Source organism: Pocillopora damicornis, chromosome 13, assembly GCF_964200805.1.
Source record: "Pocillopora damicornis chromosome 13, jaPocDami1.2, whole genome shotgun sequence".
NCBI lineage: Eukaryota > Metazoa > Cnidaria > Anthozoa > Scleractinia > Pocilloporidae > Pocillopora > Pocillopora damicornis.
This window is the reverse complement of record NC_142682.1, coordinates 17,254,833-17,278,104: the sequence shown is the minus strand read 5'-3', so window position 1 is coordinate 17,278,104 and position 23,272 is coordinate 17,254,833. Positions and strand designations below refer to the sequence as shown.

The window sequence follows — 23,272 nt, the reverse complement described above, 5'->3', positions numbered from 1 at the left end:
GACGAATTTTAAAAAGCGAATAGCAAAGAGATAACACCTGCAAAACGAGAACTTGAATTGGCGACATCATGGGGAACATTGACGGCTTTCCTTACCTTACATTAAATATATTTTCAATAATTGATAATAGTAATTGACAGTTTCAATCTTACAGCTCTAAGCTTTTCCCTTGAGTCTAATTCTGGAAAGATGAAATAATGTCCTGCAGCTAATCAGTAACTCTCTGACGTATAATGGATAGCTGTAATCGCTTGTCTTTTGTAATTCTGACATTTATTTTTGCAGAACAGTTGACGCCTTCCAAACATTATTAATAGTTTTGTCTATGAGATCTTTTCAAATAGACAAAAGTGGACAAACAGGCAAACATTTGATTTGAATAATGTCTTAAGAAGTTCCTCAGTAGAAATATAGTTTAAGAATAAATGAATTCATAGAAAGCTCTGCAATATTAATGTTTAAGTTTAAAATTAGCGACAATTGAATCAACAGACGTGTCCAACGGGGTACAACTTTAGAAGACTTATAACTTGTGATTACCAAATCTTTTGTTATACAAACTTAAAAAATTCATGTCTAACGCACAATTCATTAAAAATAACGCTTTGATGAATTGCATTCTAGCTTTCGATAGAAGGCATCAAACCAGCTTTCTCAGTTTGAAAAGCTTAGAAAGAGCCAAGCAAATATTGACTCACGCTTTAGCTTACTTTAACATACAAAAGAAAATGCCTCGGGTAGGCCCTCGAGCTCGAGTCACCTATATCGAGCTCGGTTTCTCGGGAACAAATATAGATCCACAACTTGGATAAATTGATCCACAGTCCAATTCAGTTATAATCACTTCAGTGTTCCGGTATATAATCACTTCAGTGTTCCGGTAAGATCAGATGTATTTGTACTGGCTGTATTTGACAAAGATTTGGGAATACTGAAATCAAAGATGAAAAGAAATGTTTTCCGCGTATTATATATTATTTGAATTGAAACTTGAGAAAATAAATAATAATATAGTTTCGTGCTAATTTCATCTGCCCACCTTCCCTAATTTTGCATTGGGCGTAATTCAGTTCTTTTATCAGTTTTGCCTGACTTTAGTTTCCGCCTTTCACAGACCATCAAATGATAGACTTGTTTAATAAATAATGAGTCCATGATGTTGTTTCATGCTACTGATATATCGCTCTATGCTAATTCATGTAACTGACATTTAGTTTCCTCTTAACAGAACCCTCGCTACAGCAATCCTTGTCGGAACGGTTCAAATCTGCACGCCCCCACTTTTGCAAACGAAGTTGGAAAGTATTTTGTGTCAAAGATTGTTACAATCCAGAGACAAATCGATGCTGATATTACAGATTTACCTGTCTCCGCATCCACCCCTGCTGATGGCTTTACTCGGTCCACTCCATCGTTATCTGCATTCAAGATCCTGTCTGCCAACAGTGTTAAGTCGCTTATCTATAACTCAACATTAAAGTCTTGCCCACTCGACCCAATGCCCTCTCGCTTGGTCAGCAGATATGATGCTCTTCTTCCCATCATTACTACGATCGTTAACAAATCATTAGAAGCCGGACGCTTTCCTAAGTCCTGGAAGGAGGCAGTAGTATGTCCGTAATTCAAAAAGCCTGGTCTTGATATCACATTCAAGAATTTCAGACCAGTAAGCAATTCAGCTTTCTTATCGCAGCTCACTGAGAAAGCAGTCTTCCATCAGGTACACGAACACATGGTCGACACGAATCTATACCCGAACGCTCAATCAGCTTACAGGGTGCATCATAGCACTGAAACTGCTCTTCTGAAAGTGAAGAATGACATCCTGCTCAATATGAATAAAAAACATGTAACCCTTCTAGTGCTACTCGATTTTAAGTGCTGCTTTCGATACAGTCGAGCATAATATCTTGCTGGAAGCACTCAATACGCTGGGACTTGGGGGCAGGGTGTCCAAGTGGTTCCGATCGTATTTATCAGGGCGCAGTTAGAGGATATTAGTTCGTGGGTGTCTGTCGAAGAAGTTTGATTTGAACTGCGGAGTACCCCAAGGCTCCTGTTTTGGACCGCTCTTGTTTACCATCTATACGAGCTCGTTACTAGACGTCGTCGAAAAATATCTTCCATCTGTCCGCTGCTATGCAGACGATACCCAACTTTACGTCTCTTTCCGCCCCGCAGATGAGACAGGTCACTTAGATGCCATTACTGCTATTGATTGTTGTATTAAGGCGATCAGGTGTTGGATGCGTGAGAATAAACTATTGTTAAACGTGGAAAAAACTGAGTTTCTTTTAATTGGCACGAAGCAGCAGCTCGCCAAAGTTGATATTGGACACATTATTAAAGTTGGCAAAGTAAATATAGCTCCGCACTCTCCTGTCAAAAACCTTGGAGTCTGGTTTGACTCAAACCTATCTATGGTTGATCATATCACGAAGACTTGCTCTGCAGCGTTTCACTATCTTTGTAACATTAGAAGAATTAGAAAATATTTAACAAAAGAATGCACGGAGACACTTATTCATGTCTTTATATCTAGCCGCTTGGTCTATTGTAATAGCCTCCTATTTGGAGTTCCTGAGTGCCATCTTCACAAATTACAGAGTCCAGAATGCAGCTGCACGCCTTATATTCCAGGAGAGCAGATTTTGTCATATCACACCTCTGCTCAAATCATTACACTGGCTGCCTGTAAAATATCGCATAGTTTTTAAAATTATCTTAATTACTTTTAAAGCAATACATGGTCTTGCCCCGGCCTACATAAGTGAGCTGATTTCTGTTAGAGACACCGGAAGATATGATTTCCGTTCCAATGACGGCTTACTCCTTGCTCCTTGCTCCTTGCTCCTTGCTCCTTGCTCCTTGCTCCTTGCTCCTTGCTCCTTGCTCCTTGCTCCTTGCTCCTTGCTCCTTGCTCCTTGCTCCTTGCTCCTTGCTCCTTGCTCCTTGCTCCTTGCTCCTTGCAGGGGTAAAATACTCACCACGCTCGGCGATCGATCTTTCCATGCCGCCGCCCCTTAATTGTGGAACGATCTTCCGGGCTCTATCATTCTCAAGGTTTGTTTGAAGAAATCAATCAAATTGCAGGAAAATGAGAGACAAATTTTGCAGCTTTTTACAAACCAGCTAATTTTACTGGATCAATAAAATACCTATACAGCCAAAAAAAAATTATTGTATTAAGCGACTGAATTTTGCGATTCAAAATGGATGTGATAATGTGGTAATTGAACTTCGTTTCGTGTAATGAATGACTAGAGGGATCCTTGCGTTTGTGCACAGATTTCTGGGATCGCCACGGGGCAAACTTTGCAACTCGACAATGTTAAAGGATAATCTGAGTAGCCAGAACTCCTTTTACTTCAGTAAGTGAAATAAATCAGTTCATCAATCAAACTCGCTGTGTCTCGTTCTTAGAATGACGTTTTCTCAGATTTCCTGAAATCCTGAGGTCACCCGCAATCTGATTGGTTCTTGATCCGGTCAGTATTTTCCTATCTCTGCCCACGGGCCACGGTAACGCTTTCGTGAGTCGCCGAGTACATCCCAACTTTCGTTACCATTTTTCATAAATATATCTCGTTTTTCCGGCTGGGCGGTATTTTTAAGCAAACACGTCGGTCACTACCTCAAGCCCATAAATAACTTATGAATCCTCTCTTTTCTCTCTATCAAATCACTTTGGTTGACTGAAAATATATTGGTTTCAGAATGAATTTGTGTAAGCAATAGCGTCGTTACGTTGGTTGACAAGCGGCCTATAAACCGTCTGCAATCAATTTTAATCGTTCACAAAAAATACCTAGAAAATAAAAACGTGAGGTATTTGGTTACAGTTAACTGAACGATGGAACTTTCATTCATTTAATATCTGAATTTTCTCAAACAATTTGTTCGTAGCGAAAGAGCGAGAGAAGTTTTAATTTCAGTTCTACAACAAATATATGCTCCCGGTGAGTCTTTCCAAGTCCGTTCAATTTGGACATTTGTACCGTAAATTGCACAACAGAAACTGAAGGAATTTATTGAGAAAAGGCCGCGTTAAATCTCCTTGTGTCTCGTTGGAGTGTGCCATTCGAATTTAGTTTTTGTGGACGAAAGACCAGATTTACACACGCCATTGCAGCAAACAAACGAGCACACTCTCACAACTTCAAATTAAAAAATTTGAATTTACTCACAATTACTTTCCTCGCCGTTTCCTTAATGAACAGAGGTAAATCTTCGAACATGAATGAATCGTCGATCAGAGTCAGATCATTGACTGTTTTTGAAGAAAACATTATCGTGACAGTCCTTGCCAAACTAGTTCCGTTGTTTTTCAAATCTTCTTGCGCGTTTCTTGTCTTACTTGCACTCGAATCGACAGGTGTCATATTGTGACAGATACTTGTAAATATAATGTTTCAAAGTTTGTTAAGAAGCCTTTTAAATCACCTCTATCATTGCGGAAATGAAAATGTTTCGGTGAGGTATCTCTCTTTAATTTGCATCACCTCTATTTTAACCAGTTACTCGCTCAAACATTGTTCAGTTTATGGAAGATCTTGCCGTATTTACAGCCCTAAATCATTCGGGTTCTTTCGGAAAGAATCTCGTCAAGTTTAAAAAAAATGAATATATTATTTACCTGCTAAAGGTCGGTCCGTATGGTGAAAATTGTTTTTCACCAAACGGACCTCCCGGCCGGCAAATAACACATATTTACTTGATGGGGCGGGGCTATCTAGAGATACGACTAGGCCTATCTTGATTGTACGCGTAAAATTCTGAAAAGTTGCTCGTTAAAATACCAAATTGTTGTTGCTGAAAAATTGCAAATTCATACAAAAAGTTGCTACCTAAATACCTACAGGCTGCTGACTTCGTTCAATGTCGTTTCTAAGATGAGTCCGTTTAGACTACCATTTAATGCGCTGAAAGATATTGACTAATGCCAATGACATTGCTCTTACTTGTTAAGCAATGAAAATCGGAACAACAGTTTAATTTTACAAACGTTCGCCAGTTGGAGACTTTTCAACAGTTAAACTGATGGATTCGCTCTACTTCACAAACATTACCGAACATTGTGAGTCGATCAGTCTTCATTTATTTACCGTGAACTCTTAGAAAATTAGTTCAGCGACAAACGAAAAATGCATAAAAATAATCAGTTGTTCTGATTCCTTCAGCTTTTGTTTACGACACTCTATCACTGAGATTCAAACCCTATCCACGATAAAAACTCGTTCTAAAATCAAAATATCCTCTGGCAGACACCTCTTTTCCTGAAAATGTTTCTGTGAAAGCCTCATGGAACATGAAGGTTAATGACAATAATTTTCTATCTTTGTGTTCCAGTTTATGATTTCTTGAACCAGCCATACTGAAAGTAAGACGCCCTTATGAGCACAAACTAGGCTCTTCCCAAAATAGCGTCCAGCGAGATCAGTCCATAACTCTGAGGTGCTCGCGTAGAAGGCACATCTTTACCCTGAAGTTTAGACCCAACAAGGTACTCTTTTCCCATTTTCTCTTGGGCCCATAGAAGAATTTTGTCTATGGTGGGCGTCCCCACTTGTACGATTTCCGCTATACCCCGGATGACCACCAGTCCATACGGCACATCCTCTGTCAGATAACGATGAGAGAAGTCCGGTACGAAGGACTTATTGATATTCTCTTTCATCGGATGCTTCAGACCCTGGTACGCGGCGTTTGTGCAAAAACAAGATCGCAGGCTTGAAGTATCGGAAATTTCGTGAGAATAGAACTTGACAAGAAGATCATAGATGCTCGTTACCTAAAGCGGAGAAAGAAACAAACTTATCAAAAGGGAGTTAATCCAAACGATCGCTTTTTGCACGCAAAATATTTCATGTACATGCTTTTTTCATCATAAAATAGAATTACTTTATTTTTTCGTTAACGTAATATGCTTCCTATGCGATGTTATCGCTTTCTATGGGATGGTTGAGGAATCAAAGACACTAGGCTGATTAGAAGTTAGTTAAATGAAGCCCAACAGGTTGGGAAAACGGTAGAAAGCTGAAAAAATAGAACATGAGTGTACAACCATAGTTTATATTACACAGACCACGACAACAATAAAAACAAATTCGGGGGTTGAAAGGAATAATTTTGGGAAAAAATTAATGTGGAAGAAAATTCTCATAAACTTTGACGCTCAGCGATCAGCCTAGAAGAGATTCTTCAATTAGCTTCTTAAAATTTTTCAGTGTGCCTATATTAATTCACTAAGAATTCTTCTTCCCTGTCTTTACCTGTGATGTGTCCACACCAGATTTTTCACTGACAACCTTGCTCACTTTTAAAACCTCGTCGGAGGCACTTGACAAGACTTCTGCTGCTAATTCACTCAACCCAGTGTAAAACAGGGGCGCCTCTTTCAGAGGCTTCCCATCCCACCCTTCCCATTGAGCAAACATGATTGACGGATGGGCATACGCGTTAGGACTCATGAGAGTCATCCCAATAAGGTGCCCGGAGACCTTCAAACGAGGGTGGTCGCCAATCAGACTCTGTAGGGTAGTAACAGGGTCTTTTTTTGGTGCTGCATCTCTTCCAGCCTAACGAAAAATTATAATAAAAAACAGTTTTTAAAGCACGCTCATTTGGGATGCCTTTCGAGCCCAATTACTTTGTGCTTTTGTAATTCCAGTTCTTGGTAGATTATCTGGGAGAGATAATCTCGCTAAGCACAAAGAACACGGCCATGCTGAGACCAGTCTCAGGTCCGTAAACCGCAATTGTTACGGATTCGAGTGACCCTCTGGAGGTTAGAGAAGTCACGTGTTTTATCACTGCATTAGGATTAATTAGTAATTAGGGGTAATGTACAATGGTGAGAGCATCTAGCAAGCACCTGATGCTCTGTTGACAGTCGACTCGAAAAATCCTAACAATGCAAACTACATGGACATATCTGTTCTCTAATGAGTGCGGCCATTCAAACAGGTTTCGAGTTCCGTTGAAATATTTGCATTCTTCTGTTATTCGGTTCACCAAGTTTACTGTCCTTGAGACCGTTTTAGAAGCCTCTCATTCACATGAGCCGTAGTATTTTTAGAATATTCCAACGAACGCACTCGGCGTTCAAAAGAAGGTACATGGGTTAGAGGACGGAGAGGTCTGGCGCGAGGCTGACGGAATTCGAACTGGAGAAATCAGACTTTCAGTCCCTTATGCCTCCGTAGCAGCGACGTGCATCGTGCGTTTTAAATGATTCTGCTTACCTGCATAGCTCCTACCATTGAATCCTTAGTCCCTAGTACATCACATTTCCTTCCAAATTCACCCAGGCGACACGCCCAAGGCAGCGACTCAAAATTCATCACCGTACACATGTTCGCTTTCTCTCCCAGGATTCCCCGAACCTGGAATTCTAGTCCCGAGGCCCCAGGCAGACCAACAATTATCACACCCGGCTCGATATACGGCTTTAAAGCCTCCAGAAAAACCCGATGAGCAAATGCTGGCAGCACTAAAGTTATAATGTCAACGCCACGCACAGCTTCCTCTGGATTTTTAGTAATCAAAGCCGGCTTGGATCTGATGATGCTCGGTTCTTGGTCGCGCCGGTGGCAGGTGATCTCCAGATCAGCGGTCTGCATGATTTTGCTCCACCGTTCAGCCTCGTCTTGATACAAACTGAGCACTCTGACCTCAGTTCCCCCATGTGATGAGGCGATACCCGCGAAGGCATGGGCTCCATTGCCGCTTCCGCAGATCAGAAGTTTAATACTGTCTGTCATAACTTCTTTTCTGGAAAACTGATTAAATTATAAATTTAACATCGAAGCCGTGAAGATTTTCAATAAATGGTAAATAGTTCAACTGCGGCAGGTTACAGTCGGCCGTCTAACCTAAATAGGTGAGGGCAAGCATGTTGTGCTGACAATAAAAGAGCTCCGAGCATAACTTTTTGCCAAAGTGTGGAGACAGTTATTTTGAAATCTTTCGTTGACATTTTTCTCAGAATTTTCTTCCATAAAGGAAAATTCTAATAGACAGTCGAAGTCTTTGAGCATTACCGATGTAAATAACACGCTGTGTGATTTCGTGACATTTCACGTTTCCTTTTTATTTCCCATATCGACAGCCACGTATACAAATTATTGAATATATAGCTGTATCAGTGCTAGAGAAAATAATGCAGCTACTGATATATAAATTAGCCTGTAGGAAATACAAAATCTAAGTATGTACGTCTTTTCCCACTCTAAGAATATTTCATAGACCAGTTTTACTCTGGTCCATTGCGGATTCTGACGTTTACATATGTAAATTTAATTTGATCTTCTATAACTTAAAGATGTATGCAAATAAGCCGATCAGCGTTTGTGTTTTGCCCGATTCGTCGGTCCGAAGTATTTGTAGTTTAATTTTCTTCAGATCTGGACGCGGGTATTTCAATATGAATAATTTTACGTGAAAAGAATTTACTTCAGCAGCAGTGTGGACGTATCTGCTTTGCCCTTTATTTGCCCCATTAGGATTTTACTGCAAGTTGCGTTACAGCATAACATACTAAATTGCTGAGCCGTCGTGTTCAAGTCAGGAAAGTTTTTTTCCATTTCTCTTAATATTAGAACTTCACTACGAATTTAGGAGCTAAACACGAAGTCGAAAAAACTCCAATTTATCGCCTAAAGCCAACAGAAGTCTGCCTAAGATGGATATAAAATATAAAATTTGAAACCGTAACACAATCAGGAATTGAATTTGAACTGATCCGCTGATTTTTTAAAACATCTTCAAATGATTGGTTCCTCTAGGACTAGACTCGCCAATCTGAAAACCTGCCGACCTTCCTCCGGTCTACCAACAAGATAGACGAATCCGAATAAGGTAATAACGACGGTGTTCTCTTTTCCTGCTAAAGGATGAACGAAGGATCTCCATCATAACGTACACTTAGAAATACGTCTCCTGCCAGACTTACTTACCTCAGGATCAAATTGCCTTGTACAGCAACAGCTGAAAGTCGCAGAGAACCGTTTAACTTCTAATGAAATTACCTTGACCGAGTTTACACGAACTAAAAATGATGTCGAGGGGTCTCACGGGATATCGTGTATACAAATGGTAAAGTGACGACATAATGAACAGTCAGTCACGCCATGATGCACCGTCAGTCACGCCAGCTTTAAAGTTATCAGTAGGATTCGGAGTACTGTCTATAAAGGTCTTCGAAAGCAATTTCCAGTTTTGGAGTAGCCCTCTCAGTATCCCGAACTGCACTCAACAATTCTTGTGGACTTTGCAGTTCAACGTAGCACTGCCTGATCTTGTAAATTTCATGTCAATAGCATCTTCTTTCGACACACAATCACCTCCTCGTGAAGGTCTCGGTGCGGCCGCGAAGAACAACTCTTCCGCGGTCAAATATGCAATCAAACGTTATTTTTTTTTCCGAGACGCAATGATGTTGCAGCGCAAGACTTGACCATCGCAAAAAAAAATACCGCCTTGTCGTGGTTAAATTGGTACTTGCGTGGACTTGAAAAAAACAAAAGGCCATCAACTCGTCACAACTGCTCCGAAAAAGGTCTATTGTTATTCTATGATAAATTGGTTTAATCAACTGAGTTGATAAACTTTACAATCTCTTTACGGCGGTCAAGTTACGCTATCAACTCATTGCATAAACCAAAACATCTTGTAATAACTCCTCCACCACCGACGAAACTCCACCGTTTCATTCGAAACTTATCCCCCTTGCATATTCCATTTCCCACCTTTAAACGTTGATCTACCAAACAGAATCTAAGGTTTACTCTCATGCTTGTATTATCAATAGTGCAAACAAAAATAGGATGAACTTCGTAACGACTTTTATCAAAATATTTGTATCCCTAACAACACAAAAGAACTCGCTCTATTAAAATAACCTTTTCACGTATCTCTTAATCTCATTTATTGAAGAGACGCTTCTCACAAAGATCAAATTATTGCACTGATTTATCCATATGTACAACACAGATTTGGAATCTGAAGAGTGCGAATGAAAATAATAATTAAAAAACACATGTACACGTAACTGCATTGATAAAGTAATTATTTACAGCTTGGCCAAAATTTATTAAACAGTTCTTTGGGGAAAAACAAGCCAATAAAAGCTTGCGTATTGACCACGACACAGGAATATTACGTCATCTCTCGTTTTCTTTGCTCTTTTTCTTAAAGTTTTCCACCATACGGTCATAGTAGTCGCGTGACAACCAAAAGCACTGCTGGGGGTCCACGTGACTTGAACTTTAAAATATGAGAGGAGAAATAGATTAGTGTAAACTATTAACCAAGAGAAACAAGTCAAATTTGTAAGATTTTGGATTGGAGGGAATTCAAGAAACATACCTTTTCCCATTGCAGAACTTAATTACCAGCCTACGGCCATTTGTACCAGCGATCCAACCAGGTAAGTAGACAAACAGAGCTGAAAAGGAGCATATGACGAAGAGAATTCACGCAACTTTTACAGCAGAAGGTAAAGCAAAACTGGCCAAGGACAGTTTCATCTCGCATTTTTAACAAATAAATTTTTAAGTGAATCGGGAATAGTCCATTCCGAAGCGGGCTTTTTTTAACGTCACGCAACGCACAAAAGGCTGCGACGGAGACACGGCTTAGGGATAGAAAACGACCAGATTTTGTGGGATATGTACATGTGCGCACATGATAGCGCCGTCACAACTTCGCAAGCGATCTCGGGATTACAACCTTGGCTTTTGCTTTTCTCTTTCAATCCCTTCTATTCACGTCTCCACATGAGGGAATTACTAGGGCTCATCTATAAAGGCAACTAGCTAGACTGTCTATATCCAAGTATGCTAAAAACTTCTGAGGTTATTTCTGCTAAGAAACGTTCACTTAAAATTTACACACCTGGATCTGAGAGTGCGAGTACACGATCACCTATGTTAAGCGGGCGGCGTTTCGTGTGGGCTCCAAAAATGTAACCAGAACTCTGAAGAGTAAACCGCAAAAAAATCGTCATAAATTTTTTGTCACAAATAGAAGAATGATTCAAATTAATTTCTCACTTTATTTCTCAGTGAAAACGAGATAACACGGATACTGGCCTATTTCATGCTCTATGTCCTAAGTAAGATTGATTCTACCAGCTGAAAAGAAACAGTTGACAGTTTCTGGTCAGATTAGCAAAATTTATATGATGTATTCAGACAAGCTCTCGCGCTTATTGCCTTGGAGAGTATCTGGTTATATATCAAAATATATATTAGAATTCCAAAATTGTTATCTTAACAAAAAGATGAAAATAGAGTTGTCTAGAGGGATACAGAAAAAAGAAATACATCGATAAACAATGGCTTGGGAAAAATGAATGGGAAAAGGTTTATGTCAAAAGACGTGGAAGCAAATGACACAGTGAAGCGCTCGTTGGAAAACCGTCCACATAATATATTCTCGGGCATTCCGCCATTCAAACTGTGAACTGTGATTGTTAGTACCTGTAACTGAACTGTTTGATCAGCCCACTCGATGATGTACTGGCGGCCATTGCCAACACGTTCACGCACAGTCCCTGAAAGATAGAAGACAATGATGCAATAATTAATGAGGATCCACTTAACTGAAGCAAACTGAAAGAACTAGTTCCTTCCTGCCGATGACGCAAAGTTTAAAATGTAGTTCTTTGGAGACATTACTTACCCAGATGGAACATTCCATCCTGGTCGTTCCTTGCCACCACAGCCTGGCCGACCAAACTTTCTTCACACTGCAGGATGTAACTACAATCGCTCTCAAACTTCTCTGGAGTGAGAAGATACGTGTCCTCGCGTGGGACAACGCTTTCTATACCATCATAATGCCGTACGCATAACCCATACTCGTCCTTTTGCAAAACAGTGCCTGGGGAAGAAACAAACGAGCTTAAATAGAATGCCCGCCGCTGAGCACTGTTTCAGAGCGACTATCCACACTGAGGTGATAACCATGGACCATAAACAATCAGATCATGGTTCATGGACCTAAGACCATAACGCATGGACTATCATCCACGGACCAAGTACCCAGAACCAAAGACTGGCTATCTACCCTGCACTTCTGAGAACAACTTCACCGCTGCCCTTACCTGGCGCGTAACTGTAAGGAAATGAAGGATGGAGGGCAACTACAGGATCATGTACATCAATTTCGTTATCAGCATCATCAGCTTCTGAAATGATGTCTGGACGGTAAATCTGTTCCAAGTCTCCCACGCTGTCTTCTACATAGTAACTACCGTCTCCACAGTCTTGGCGAATGGTGCCTAACGAGAAAGGAGGACAATCATACGATCATCAAACCCGAACAAATAATACAGCGCCAACTGCTCGCTTCAACGAAAGTTTGTGCGTTTGTACGTCTTTCTGCTTCTTGACGTCTGTCTATGTTATTGCCGGCCTGACTGTTTGGTCTATATATATTTTTGCCTGGAGAAAAAGTGGCAAGTGCCGTTTGTTTATCTTGTGTCTGTTACATTGGTAATCAGTAAGTAGGAGAAAAGAAACATAAAGTGATCATTGAAAGGCACTAAAATAGTTCTATAACAGGCAAAGTGCTCATTCATTCAAGTACCGATGGCAGCGAGTCGGCACGATGACCAGGGAAGATTTTAGGCATATACTAAAACGCGCGAAAAAAAAGGGTCAGGGTTACGGTCCATCTGCCGCCCTCGCCTCCCTTAATTGCTTTACAACTTAAATGGCTGGCGCATACAAGTTTCAAAGGCTATTTAATTTCTGAATCTCTGAAGGCATTCTCATCGCAATTTGCGTTTTATAGAAGCAAAGATCAGTTGTCAATTACAGCATTGTCCAAAAATATCAAGAAAGGTTCTTACTAAACCGCACCCAACATAAGCGCCAACGACAAGATTCGTACGAAGATACGAACAAACAGGCTTGCAAAAAGAACGGACAGGCTTAACAGAGTAATGTAAATGCATCTCGTGTTACCTCTGTAGTACCACCCTTCGTCAGACCAGCGTGCTAATACTTCTTCTCCCACTTGGACGGGTCTTCGAACACGTCCAGTTTCAACCGCGGGATCCTCGTCCGGAGGAAGGCGAGCTAACAAAAGGGTAAAAAAAGTTCTGATAAGAGATTCGGTACACAAATTAACCTATATGCGATCAAACATGAAATTATGTGTTCTTTTCCTTCGTTGGAGAAAAAAAAAAAAAAAGAAAAACGAAAAAAAAAAGAAAAAAGAAATAAAACAAAAGAACAGAAAAAATATAAGAAATAAATCCTTACATATCAAGAGTCCATGAGATCCTTTTGTCATCAGACATGCTTCGTTGCCATTGGATACGTGAATCTGGACTGAAGGAGGCTCTGATTCACTGCCAGCAGGGAGAGGAGCTGGTTCGGCCTCTTGCTCATCATCTGATACAGGTGGTGACGAGGAAGAGGATGAAGACGAGGATAAAGAGGACGAAGATGACGAAGATTTTCGTTTCTCGCTGCTGTTGGATTTCTTGTCGCCTTCTTTACTTTCTTCTTTATCTCCATCACGGTCGTCTTCTGTTCCTGGAGGAAGACTATGACTCGAAGACCTCGTTGAGGACTGAGGCCGAGGCGAGGCGACGGGTGAACGTGGAGAAGACGACTTCGTGGACTTTTTACCTGAACTGCGAGAGCGCGAGCCTTTAGATGAAGCCTTGCCTGACTCTTTGGTTGATCCTCTAGGAGTGGAGCGTGGGGATGAGTGAGCCGATGATGGACTAGGCGGAGAAATAGAGCGAGACCTGGGAGGAGAGACTGGTGGTATGTCGGGAAGTTTCACCCGGGGTCGCTCGGACCGAGTTTCAGATGGAAGATTGTTTGCTAGTTGTTGTAGGAGTTGCTGTTGCTGTAGTTGAAGTTGCTGTGTCTGGTTGAATTGTTGCATGAGTAATTGTTCTTGCTGGTCTTTTTGCTTCTTTAAAAGGTCATTCTGTTGATTTTGAAGTCGCTTTTGTTCCTCTTGGATCTCTTTTTGTCTGTTCAAAATTCAATTTGAAATTCACCATTATGAATATGCCAATTAGCCTTTGTTTTTTTTTAAATTCATGCTATCAAGGGCAACTTAATCCCTGTAAGAGGAGGGTGGACGGGAAGGAGTTGAGTTTAGTATTGAAAAACAAAACGACAAAACCAAATAAAGGCAAAACCTGGAATGAAACATGTTTTCAATTTGCATCAGGATACTCAAGTTATCAGTGCTATCAGTATAACTGGAAATTCAAAGCAAACACAAGTTTATCATTTATGAATTTCTTAGTGACAAAAGGAGAAACTTGAGAAAAACATGCAACAAGAAACATGCGGCCAACAAAGTTGTGTTACTACTTAGTGATTTTAAATCATCACTTTCTCTTGACAACGAAGGGGAGTCACGCGCACCCTCAAAAACCCTTGGTAGCTCTGCTCCTAAATACAGCTGCCCGTACCTGTTACTCTGATCATCAATCTGCTGCTGTAAGAGTTTTCGTTGCTCGTCATCTAGTTCCCGTCGTTTCTCGTTCAGCTCTTCTGCCGCCTTTTCGCGCCGTTCTCTTTCCCTTTCTAGCTGCTTTTGCAAATCCTCCATCTTCCTCTCCACCTCAGCCAGCTGCCTTTTGTGTTCCTCTTCGAGCTCTTGTTTCAGCTCCTCAAAAGGTTTCCTGTCCCCAGATGACCTGCGGGGTGTTGCCTCTTTGGAGGAGGGTGGAGGACTGCCTTCAGCGCTTCCTCCGGGACTAGGACTGCGGCTTCTACTGCCATCCTTACGACTGCTGCCACGACTGCTGGCCCTACTACTCCTGCCTGAGCGGCTACTTTTTCGGCTGCTTGCCTGACTGCGAGGGGATTCTTCGCCACTCTCCTTATCTACAGAAGAAAGCAGTAATACTAAAATTCAAATCAATGATTTTAGTAATTGCTTGACTTAGTCCTTGACTCGTTTCCAGTCTTCTTAACAGCGCGGGCAGTTATGGAACGTGAAGTAGTAGAGGTTGCGAGAGACCGAGAGAGGAACACGTCATCATCATCACGTCCCCATTTTCTCTGCCTCTTTGGCGTCGCTAACATTTTGGGGACGAGTCCTTTTTATAGCCTACAGCTGGTTTCCAATCACACTGCATGAGGGATGTCAAGGTCACCTTATTCTGAGTTAATCTTTGGGTTGTAATTATTTCCGTTAATTGGAAAAAACTTTTAAAAAAAAGGTTAAACACCAAAGATGCTTCATTACTTTTGTCTTCTACGCCAGCATCGTCTTCGCCGTCTCTCAGATACATGGCAAAAGGGGTCGTTCTAGGAGAAGATAAGACAATCAATTGACATAACCGTATTTTCAAGATTCAGTGCCGCGTGCCAAAGCTGAAGCACTGTCATCAGTAGGCCCCTATATTTTCTGTCAACGACATAGCAAACTTTGTGTCGTAAAGAGATCCAGGGATGCCTAGAACAATAATTCCTAGTCCGGCTCGACTGCCCAACGCAGATGGATCCCCGGTGGCTTATGAAAGTTTCGGGACTAACAAAAGCGAGAGTCTAAACTCTGGCCAACTCATAGATCAATTTAACTTACGATCGATAAGCAGTCAGCAAAGCGTCCCGGATATAACGACAAGCGAAAGTGTAGCGCGCTTTAGAGATCTTCACCAGGTCATTTCTCAGAGAGGTGATCTACAAGAGGCAAAAAAAAATAAAAAATAAAAATAATAATAAGGTATCTGATAAGTTCAATCGCAGGGAAGATTGGTTTGAAGTTATAACAGGTTGAAGAGAGCTACACCAGTTGTAACAAGAAATAACTCATCCCCTTGATCTAGGAGAGAGGTCACTCAGTTACGCTAATTACTTTTATCATTTCCTGCCCGTCCTAGGAGCAAAGAAGAGAACAGCTCTTACTGTAGGCGTACGAGTAGTGGCAAAAGGTTAAATCACCGTGCTCGGCATTAAGCTGTGTTATCAAGGCACAATAGTCCCACAGTACCTCTTACGACCCAAGAGAGTAAATGGGTCCCCGAGACACCTAACAAAATGCCAACAATTAGCCCTTTACTTCTTGCCATCCAACTAAATATTCTCCATACGGTTCTATATACATTTCCAAAACTAATGACAAGGAGAATTTTTTTCACAATCAAGAAATCCATTGGTTGGCGATCATGTTATTTTATTGTCAAAATCTTTTGTCTGATTCAGCAGTGATACTGTACGGAGAAATTAGATGATAATTTCTTTCGGGGTGTCAAGGGACAACCGACAATAGGGGGTGGATGAAACTTTCATGCTGCGCCGGAAATTAAGGGGAGCCTTAAGAGAGTTCAGTAAGTAAAACGAAGCACGATAATAAACGCCGCCATAGCAGCGGAGGAGTGCAAAAGCGATAGAGGTTTAGGTCGTATCGCAACCCGACCCAAACCTCCCACCTCGTTTTTGCTCTGCCTCTTCTATCGTGACCTTGAACAAAAAAGCCAAATTCATATATTTCCATTTTTTCAAACTCTACAGGAGTAAACTATGGTTCGTCTGAACACTTGAACTCACCTTTTTCCCGTTATATCGCAGTATTGTGTAGCACTTGGTGGCTGGGGCTTTTCTGAGAGGAACGACTTGAACGATTCCTGGTACATAGCACTGCACACCATCATTAATCTCGTCATCCTCTTCTTCACGTGGGACAAGCGTCTTAACGAGCACGTAGTCACCCACCTGAAAACAGGTCACGCAACAGGTTACGAGGGGACACTATTGGGATAGTTACGCAAAGCTTAATTAAAGCAAGCAATGCGCTGAGTCGACGTAGGAAATTTCAAGAGACTAAATTGAGCTATTCCTAATGTTTCCATACCTTGAGGGAGGGACATGGTCGAGCTCCTTGAACGGTGATCACGTATCTGGACGACACCACTTGCCGGTCAAAGTCCCGGAAGTCAACCTCGACATAACGAGGGTTTAAACAGCGGGTAACCACGCCTGCGTAGTAAAAGCCATCCACCTCGCTTCGCGCCAGGACCTTGTGGTTAAGAAGGCGGTTCTTGTTGGAGTAGGACTGGGACGGAGGAGGAGAAGTTTTGGCAGGCTGTTTAAGAAAGCAGAAAAAAAATGTCACTCAAGAGACCTCGATGTGATATGAACAATTACGAACAATCTTAATCGGCGTAAAATTCTAATATAAACGAAATAACATCGATAATAGGACTAAAAAGTTGACACTGACAACCAATGTGACGTCAGTCTCAAGTGATCACATCCGGGATACTGGCCTCTGCTAGCGTTACTTAGGGACTTCGACAAAGACCGTATACATGATCGCAGACGTCTCCCATGATCCTGCACTCGAGCGGTTACATAAAAAGCTATAAAAAACAGCAATCCCTCACTCGTGGATAACAATCCATCTCTTACCTTTGACATGATTTGTTCACTTCTCTTGTTCTCAGCCTCCTCGCGAGCTTTCCTTTGCTGTTCTGCAATTTCACGGGACGCCTTTCGGAAAAGAAACACACTGATAAACACTGATTTGTACCAAGGCTCTTTAACCATATACTCTTATGATCTGATTGATGATCTCCCCTTAATTATGGCTTCCATACATTTTCGTTTGAATAGGTTGTGAGACTTAAACACCATATCAGCAAAAGACACTCAACCTGATAACCTTGTATATCTCCATCACTTTTTCATTGATAATGAATTATAATTGTCAAGAGAACGTCTATTACCTCTAGGAGATCAAAATCAAGATCTTTGTATTTTTGCAAAATTCTATAGTAATTTTTTTTTTCAATCTACACAACTGTCCGCTTTGATAATTTTACAGAACAAAAGCAAAAACGTTTTAAGCCGGTGAAAACGCCTACTTTTGGCGCATTTTAAGTTGGAATGACATTTTTTCAGCATTTAAACCAGACGCTACAGTCAAATGATTTTTACAAAACTACAAGGAAAGGAACTGAGAACTTCGAAATGCCATCCGCATCTCTTAAAGGTATGTGCTCAAGATTTCTAAATGTAAAGAAAAAACTTCATGATATGAGCCGGTAAATAGGACAACTAACCTGTTCAGATTTTTGTCGCAGGTCTTTGGACTGTAGGAGGTATGTCTGAGCTTGTTCGATTTCTCTCTCCAACAAAGTAATATCTTCCGGGTCTAATGGCAACCCTTGCCTCTCCAGGTCATTCAATATGGATTGCTTGTTGTCTAGGAATGAGGGGATCCTGTCTTCGGGATACCTTGTTTGATTATTCGGAAAGGTAACAAAAAAAATATAGCTGCTTTAGCAAGTAGTCTGCTTAGCAGCCTTTGTCTAGCCTCGTCACAAGGGAGAGAGCGAATTGTGAGACGAGACCAAACACCGGTTGCGAAGGAGGCTGGTAAGTAGCAGTAATAATTTCTATTCCAAAGATATGCAAAGCAACAGAGGCATCTCCTTACTTCATTCTTTCTTCATCACTGAGGTTGACGAACACCTTCTCATCGAGACGCCTAAAATAAAGAAAGGAAAGAAGAAAAACAAAACATTAGAAAACGAAACAAATATAACATAGTGAAAGATCACTACGTGGATTCTCTCAGAAACGGGCAACTTTAGCTACCTCCACCTTCGATAAAACCCCCAAAAAAGGTAATTACAAGCCGCAGTTTTCTTTTTACTTCCTCTTCCGTTTGTTTGCTTTTTAAATTTCAGATAGGTTGCTGTTTTTGCGGTCATTACGCGAATCTTAATGAGCAGGCGGAACGGCCGCATGAGGGGAATACAGGCTCGAGGTCTTGAAAGTCCATGTAAATAACTTGCGTAGTAAATGCGCGACATTTCCATTCTGATTTGAACATCTTTTCTCGAATCACATGGGATCAGAGGAGGCACTTCCCAGTATGATAATTGGAAAACATCCGCCCTAACGAGACTGCAGACTACGACTAGTCTACGGTCTCGTAAGGGATGCAGAAAATTTGGATAAGCTATATCCGGCCTTACAAGTTACATAGCCTTTAGAGAGACTAACTTGACATTATTCACCTTTTGTAGTCTTCGATGGCTTTTTCTAACCGAGCCTCGTACGCCTTAAGATTCACTCCTTGTGGGTTGACCAGTTGTACCTCATCGCGATTGCTCCCCGAGGTGTGGGCTAATGGAAGAACCTAGAAAGAATTTTAAAAGGCTTCTTTTATTGAGGGTCTTAAAACAAAACCGAAAGCGAGAGGAAGCGCTTGCATGTTACCAAAGCGAGCCGCGATCAGTTGCGATCTTGCTTTTCATTTTTTGAGTTGGTGAAATTTTCTGTCAAGGGATATAGATTGAATCCTTCTCTATTCTTCGACTGTGGTATGGAGAAAACGATCATCGAAAAGTTGAACTGAATGAACCCTGTAGTCGCTTGAAGATTATTTTTTTAACGACTGTGACTGGCGTTTTGAAAACCAAAGTAGAAGTCATCACCATTCCTGGGTTGAATTGATGACTTCCGCTTGAGTTGTGGAGACGTCGGTGACTGGTCAGCGTTTTTCAGGCATAACCTCGACCAGAGAGTTGCAATACAAGATAAAAATGTTGACTCTGTTAACCTCCAGAGATTATGCAAGGTAAATTAGCCAAAGATTCTTGATGATAAGAGCGATTTGAACGAAGCTTACCCCAAGAAAGTTACTTCGATCAGCTAAGAACATATTAGCCTAGATCTCAAATTTTCTGCAGACAAGAAGAGAACTTAAAAGACACATGGTCTGGAGATTCAGTATATAATTACCTGGTCAAAAACCTTGGAGAGGACATGTTTGTCCAATATCGGAACATACTTGGTACTGTGAGGAATCAGCGTAGGGGCGAGAGCGTCCAGAATAGTAAGCCGTCTGGCTACCAGTCCATGTTTCTTAAGCCATCTAGAACTAACAAGGAACCTATATTATGGTGAAGTCGATTTGCGTGCAGGGAAATGTGGCCCGTTTCTGCGTTCAAGAAGAGAACAGGCGCAATAATAAAGTAATAAAGAGAAAAAAGACGAGGTTTGGTTCGGTAAGCCTGGAAACCTCCCTTGAGTGGTTGAAAAAAATACCCGACTATCTAATTAAATTTCTTTTGCAATAATTCTGAAAACAAACTTTTCTCAGCTACTAGTACTCGCCACCAACAACACGTGTTTGCCCCAGAGAATATCAAAAGTTCGCCCGAAAAATACGGGCTAGCTCGTTGGGACACCTTCAAGCCTTTCCGATGCTGTTACATACGATAGAGCTGATGCATTCAACTTACCTTTTCTCTTTTAATTCCTCGTCGCTAAAAGAAATGCAATTTTAAAATTTAGTAAAAACAAATAAACAAAGGCTGCGAAGTCATTTGTTCCTTTGTTTTGCTTTCTAGAAACTCTTCAACGCAAGACATTCCTTTCTGAGAACGCAACTCCGCGATTTCTTTGATCTCACCCTTGGAAATATTTTAATATCGAATACTGGGAAATCCGTGTGTGTAGAGAGATGCACACTCGGCTGATGAGTCCTAAAACGTTAATGTTCACGTTTAAAGTTTTCTGAAAGGAGTGGAGTAAAGCTATCGATTTAAAGTTGCTTAAAGTGTCTCTAACAGGTTGTATCTTACAGATACTGTTTGTTGGGCTCGATAGGAAGACTTAGGCTGGGTCATTAGAAATTTGAAAGGTGCTATGTAGAAATGGATCGTGTACTCACTTTTTATCTCCGTTTGAGCCATTTTTCTTCTTCTTGGTCTTTCCTAAAAGTAAGACAGTGAAAACTTTGTAAGTAGAACTTGTGCTACACGGTCATTCTTTACCTCACACTTTTAACCAGACCCAAACTACAAACCTTTTACTACCCGAGCCCAGGTCGATACTATAATGACCAAGTTTTGTACTCTTCGATTTACGACCAGGGGGAGTTAAAAAGAAAGCGTGTCAGTAGTTTCCTCAAATTCCATCACTTGTTTCTTTACTATAATGACCGAATTCTAAATAAAAATTTGTCAATCGAAGGACTAATCCAAAGTTAATACAGTTGGAATTATCGGAGAAATGAAAGTCTGAAATTGTTCACAATCCAGTCATTCTGACCTGAATATGATAGAATCGAAACCATAAAATGGCTGTTTTATCATCATTATTATTGTCATTGTCATCAATATGTTTAAAATTAAGATTGCATTTTTCTGGGTAACGCAACACCTGGCTACGTGAAATTTTGTACGGTTATCCACAAAAAATACCTGCCTATTTAGGTTGCTACCATTTGTGTGTATTTGCATTTAATTGTATGAAATTCCGGACATTTCCAATGATAACCGCTTATAGGTTTAAACAGCAAAACCAAATCATTACGTTTCGGTTGTTTAAAATCTTCAGGTTTCCTGCCAAGGTACTGTCTTGATTCTTCTAGCATCCAAGAATCCGCTGTTTTCTTCCTCAGGCCCAGTCTTAGCTGACTGGTTTTCGTCTCTCCCATCTTACGACTAACGGAGGATTGGGAAGGAGACCGCGGAATATCCCGGCATGCAGTGTTGACGAGGTAGTCTTTGTGACTGCTGTACGTTATCCGTGCACTGGCTGGGCGGGGTCTAGCACTAGCCGGTCGAGGCCTGGCAGATGCTGGCCGGATTCTGGCACTAGCAGAGCATTCCGAGCCGGGTGGGGAGGGTGTCATGGTGTGTTTGGCTGAGAATGGCCTGTGCGAGGATGCACTGACGGATCTTGGATGGCTCCTGTTGAGGTGCAATATCAAAAACATGTTCAAAAGGTACGAAACGTAAGAATTACAAGGGGGAACAGAATTAATATAACTAAACCGAGAAAACAAGCATACAAAAGAAAAACAGGTTGCTACCGCCCTTCGATCATTCTCTTTCAATCCGAAGAAAGAAGGTCGGTATTTCATGATACAAATCTTTTGTTGATGTTATCTTTGACCTCATACCAAACAAAGTTTGGTTTAGTTAAGACATAAACACATTCTTATGCACTACTCCGTTTCCTAACTGGACGGCCACGGGGAACTGTGTCTTTCATCGAGCTTAACTTAAGGCATCTTACTTTGCTGTAATCAAAATAGCTTTTCCTTACAGCCTGTTCAATAATCTACAGGAAGACAAAAGCTTTCCCACTAACACTCTGCATCTACGAAACAGCCGGAAAGAAGACTAATCTCAGGGTAATAAAGCTATTCCAAGAAACTGTTTGTGGGAAATCGTCAGAAGAGTGGAGCTGACATAGGAACCGACAGACCTGACCAGACTGTCCATGGTACCTCAATAAAACAACTTTGATTAAGTATGGAAATCAGACTAGCCAACTAGTTCTGACTTAGACAATTTGCTCCGAGATGGCATTTCAGTTACTTACTTTGAGCAGCGCCCGGTGTTGGATCCAAACCAGTCGAGCTGCGCACATTCATTTCTGATCAAGGTAACTTTGCGCAAATCTCCCAAACCTTTCTCGATCTCTTCCCTCAAAAGTCTCAGGTCTTCGCTCTGAAATTCATAGAGATGTTTGTTCAAGCAGCGCAGTTTTTGTACCGGAATTTTACGGAGCAATTATTTCAAGAAAGCAAAACACTTACTTCGAATGGCTTTGGACCATCTGTATCGTATCCATCTTCAGAGAAATAGTGAAATCTTCCGGACAAAAAAGCCAAAACAAAAACAAAAACACGAATGACCACATGTTAGTTTCTTTAAGAAACAAAAATGTTGTAAATTCGTCACAACTGTACATTTGACTTAAAATATCACGAAGCAGCTCTTTAAGTTGACAGTGGCATCTTCACAGGAATACACGGCTTACCTGCCTCCAGTTTCTGCGGCCAACTGACAGAGAAACTGATTTGCTTCCGTGTCCGCACAGTTGAAGGAGATGGCGTGAATGGGGACTGGGTTCAACAACTGTACTTGGGCCAGAATAGAAGAAGGGGGCTAAAAGATAATGAGGTACAGCCGTAAGAAACTGAGGAATACAGCAAGAGAGGGCAACAATTTTGTCAATTGAATGTTGTAAAACCAAACCCAAAGAAACCACAGGGGTAATCAAAGGTAAAAATTATAAGGAGCAAACGGCAATTGAAAGAAAGAATGAAACATAAAACAGAAATATAAAAACACACACACACAGATACAAAAAGAAAAAATGCAAACAATATCAAGCGCAAGGAAACAGAAGACACCAAGCTGCGCGATTTGTTTTAGTCTTTGCATCTTTGATAAGGTTGGGCCACGCATTTCTAGTCAAATCACAAAACACAAAGAACACCCAATACAATCCTAAATCACTAGCGACACAAC

General features: G+C 41.1%; 2 protein-coding genes across 4 annotated transcripts in view; both read right to left on the bottom strand.

Annotated features, from left to right (window-relative positions):
• Window positions 1–4,885: 4,885 nt before the first annotated feature.
• Window positions 4,886–9,086, bottom strand: LOC113681122 (tauropine dehydrogenase). 2 transcript variants are annotated; one of them, XM_027198194.2, is made up of 4 exons: window positions 8,958–9,086; window positions 7,245–7,781; window positions 6,273–6,578; window positions 4,886–5,791 (listed from the first exon to the last, which is right to left on the bottom strand). In XM_027198194.2, exons 2-4 carry the CDS (start codon window positions 7,761–7,763, stop codon window positions 5,405–5,407), a joined length of 1,212 nt encoding a protein of 403 aa, XP_027053995.2. In that variant the 5' UTR covers window positions 7,764–7,781; window positions 8,958–9,086; the 3' UTR covers window positions 4,886–5,404. The 2 variants fall into 2 exon arrangements, with proteins under 2 accessions (XP_027053995.2, XP_089048138.1); XM_089192012.1 differs by having other exon boundaries at window positions 7,245–7,773; window positions 8,958–9,078.
• An 827-nt stretch (window positions 9,087–9,913) lies between these two features.
• Window positions 9,914–23,272, bottom strand: part of LOC113681097 (von Willebrand factor A domain-containing protein 3B) — a 21,700-nt gene continuing 8,341 nt past the window's right edge. Inside the window, exons 18-41 of one of the 2 annotated variants that reach the window (XM_027198164.2) lie at window positions 22,779–22,906; window positions 22,555–22,609; window positions 22,338–22,465; window positions 21,321–21,700; window positions 20,677–20,719; window positions 20,246–20,269; window positions 19,743–19,881; window positions 19,016–19,137; window positions 18,430–18,480; window positions 18,053–18,227; window positions 17,400–17,480; window positions 16,843–17,073; window positions 16,539–16,703; window positions 15,574–15,671; window positions 15,235–15,296; window positions 14,453–14,870; window positions 13,275–14,002; window positions 12,975–13,088; window positions 12,110–12,286; window positions 11,686–11,886; window positions 11,484–11,557; window positions 10,897–10,978; window positions 10,369–10,447; window positions 9,914–10,266 (exon numbers count right to left, since the gene is read on the bottom strand). In XM_027198164.2, coding sequence (XP_027053965.2) covers window positions 10,164–10,266; window positions 10,369–10,447; window positions 10,897–10,978; window positions 11,484–11,557; window positions 11,686–11,886; window positions 12,110–12,286; window positions 12,975–13,088; window positions 13,275–14,002; window positions 14,453–14,870; window positions 15,235–15,296; window positions 15,574–15,671; window positions 16,539–16,703; window positions 16,843–17,073; window positions 17,400–17,480; window positions 18,053–18,227; window positions 18,430–18,480; window positions 19,016–19,137; window positions 19,743–19,881; window positions 20,246–20,269; window positions 20,677–20,719; window positions 21,321–21,700; window positions 22,338–22,465; window positions 22,555–22,609; window positions 22,779–22,906 — 3,858 coding nt within the window. In that variant the 3' untranslated portion in view covers window positions 9,914–10,163. Of the gene's footprint in view, window positions 10,267–10,368; window positions 10,448–10,896; window positions 10,979–11,483; window positions 11,558–11,685; window positions 11,887–12,109; window positions 12,287–12,974; window positions 13,089–13,274; window positions 14,003–14,452; window positions 14,871–15,234; window positions 15,297–15,573; window positions 15,672–16,538; window positions 16,704–16,842; window positions 17,074–17,399; window positions 17,481–18,052; window positions 18,228–18,429; window positions 18,481–19,015; window positions 19,138–19,742; window positions 19,894–20,245; window positions 20,270–20,676; window positions 20,720–21,320; window positions 21,701–22,337; window positions 22,466–22,554; window positions 22,610–22,778; window positions 22,907–23,272 lie in introns of both variants that reach the window. The other variant, XM_089192006.1, reaches the window with a different exon arrangement.

Bases quoted from the DNA above. Each gene is read 5' to 3' on its own strand.
- LOC113681122 (XM_027198194.2), bottom strand. From the start codon at position 7,763: ATGACAGACAGTATTAAACTTCTGATCTGCGGAAGCGGCAATGGAGCC. The intron at 6,579-7,244 runs GTAAGCAGAATC...ATTTTTCGTTAG, and splicing joins CAATGGTAGGAGCTATGCAG to GCTGGAAGAGATGCAGCACC. The intron at 5,792-6,272 runs GTAAAGACAGGG...TCTCCGCTTTAG, and splicing joins CTGGTGTGGACACATCACAG to GTAACGAGCATCTATGATCT.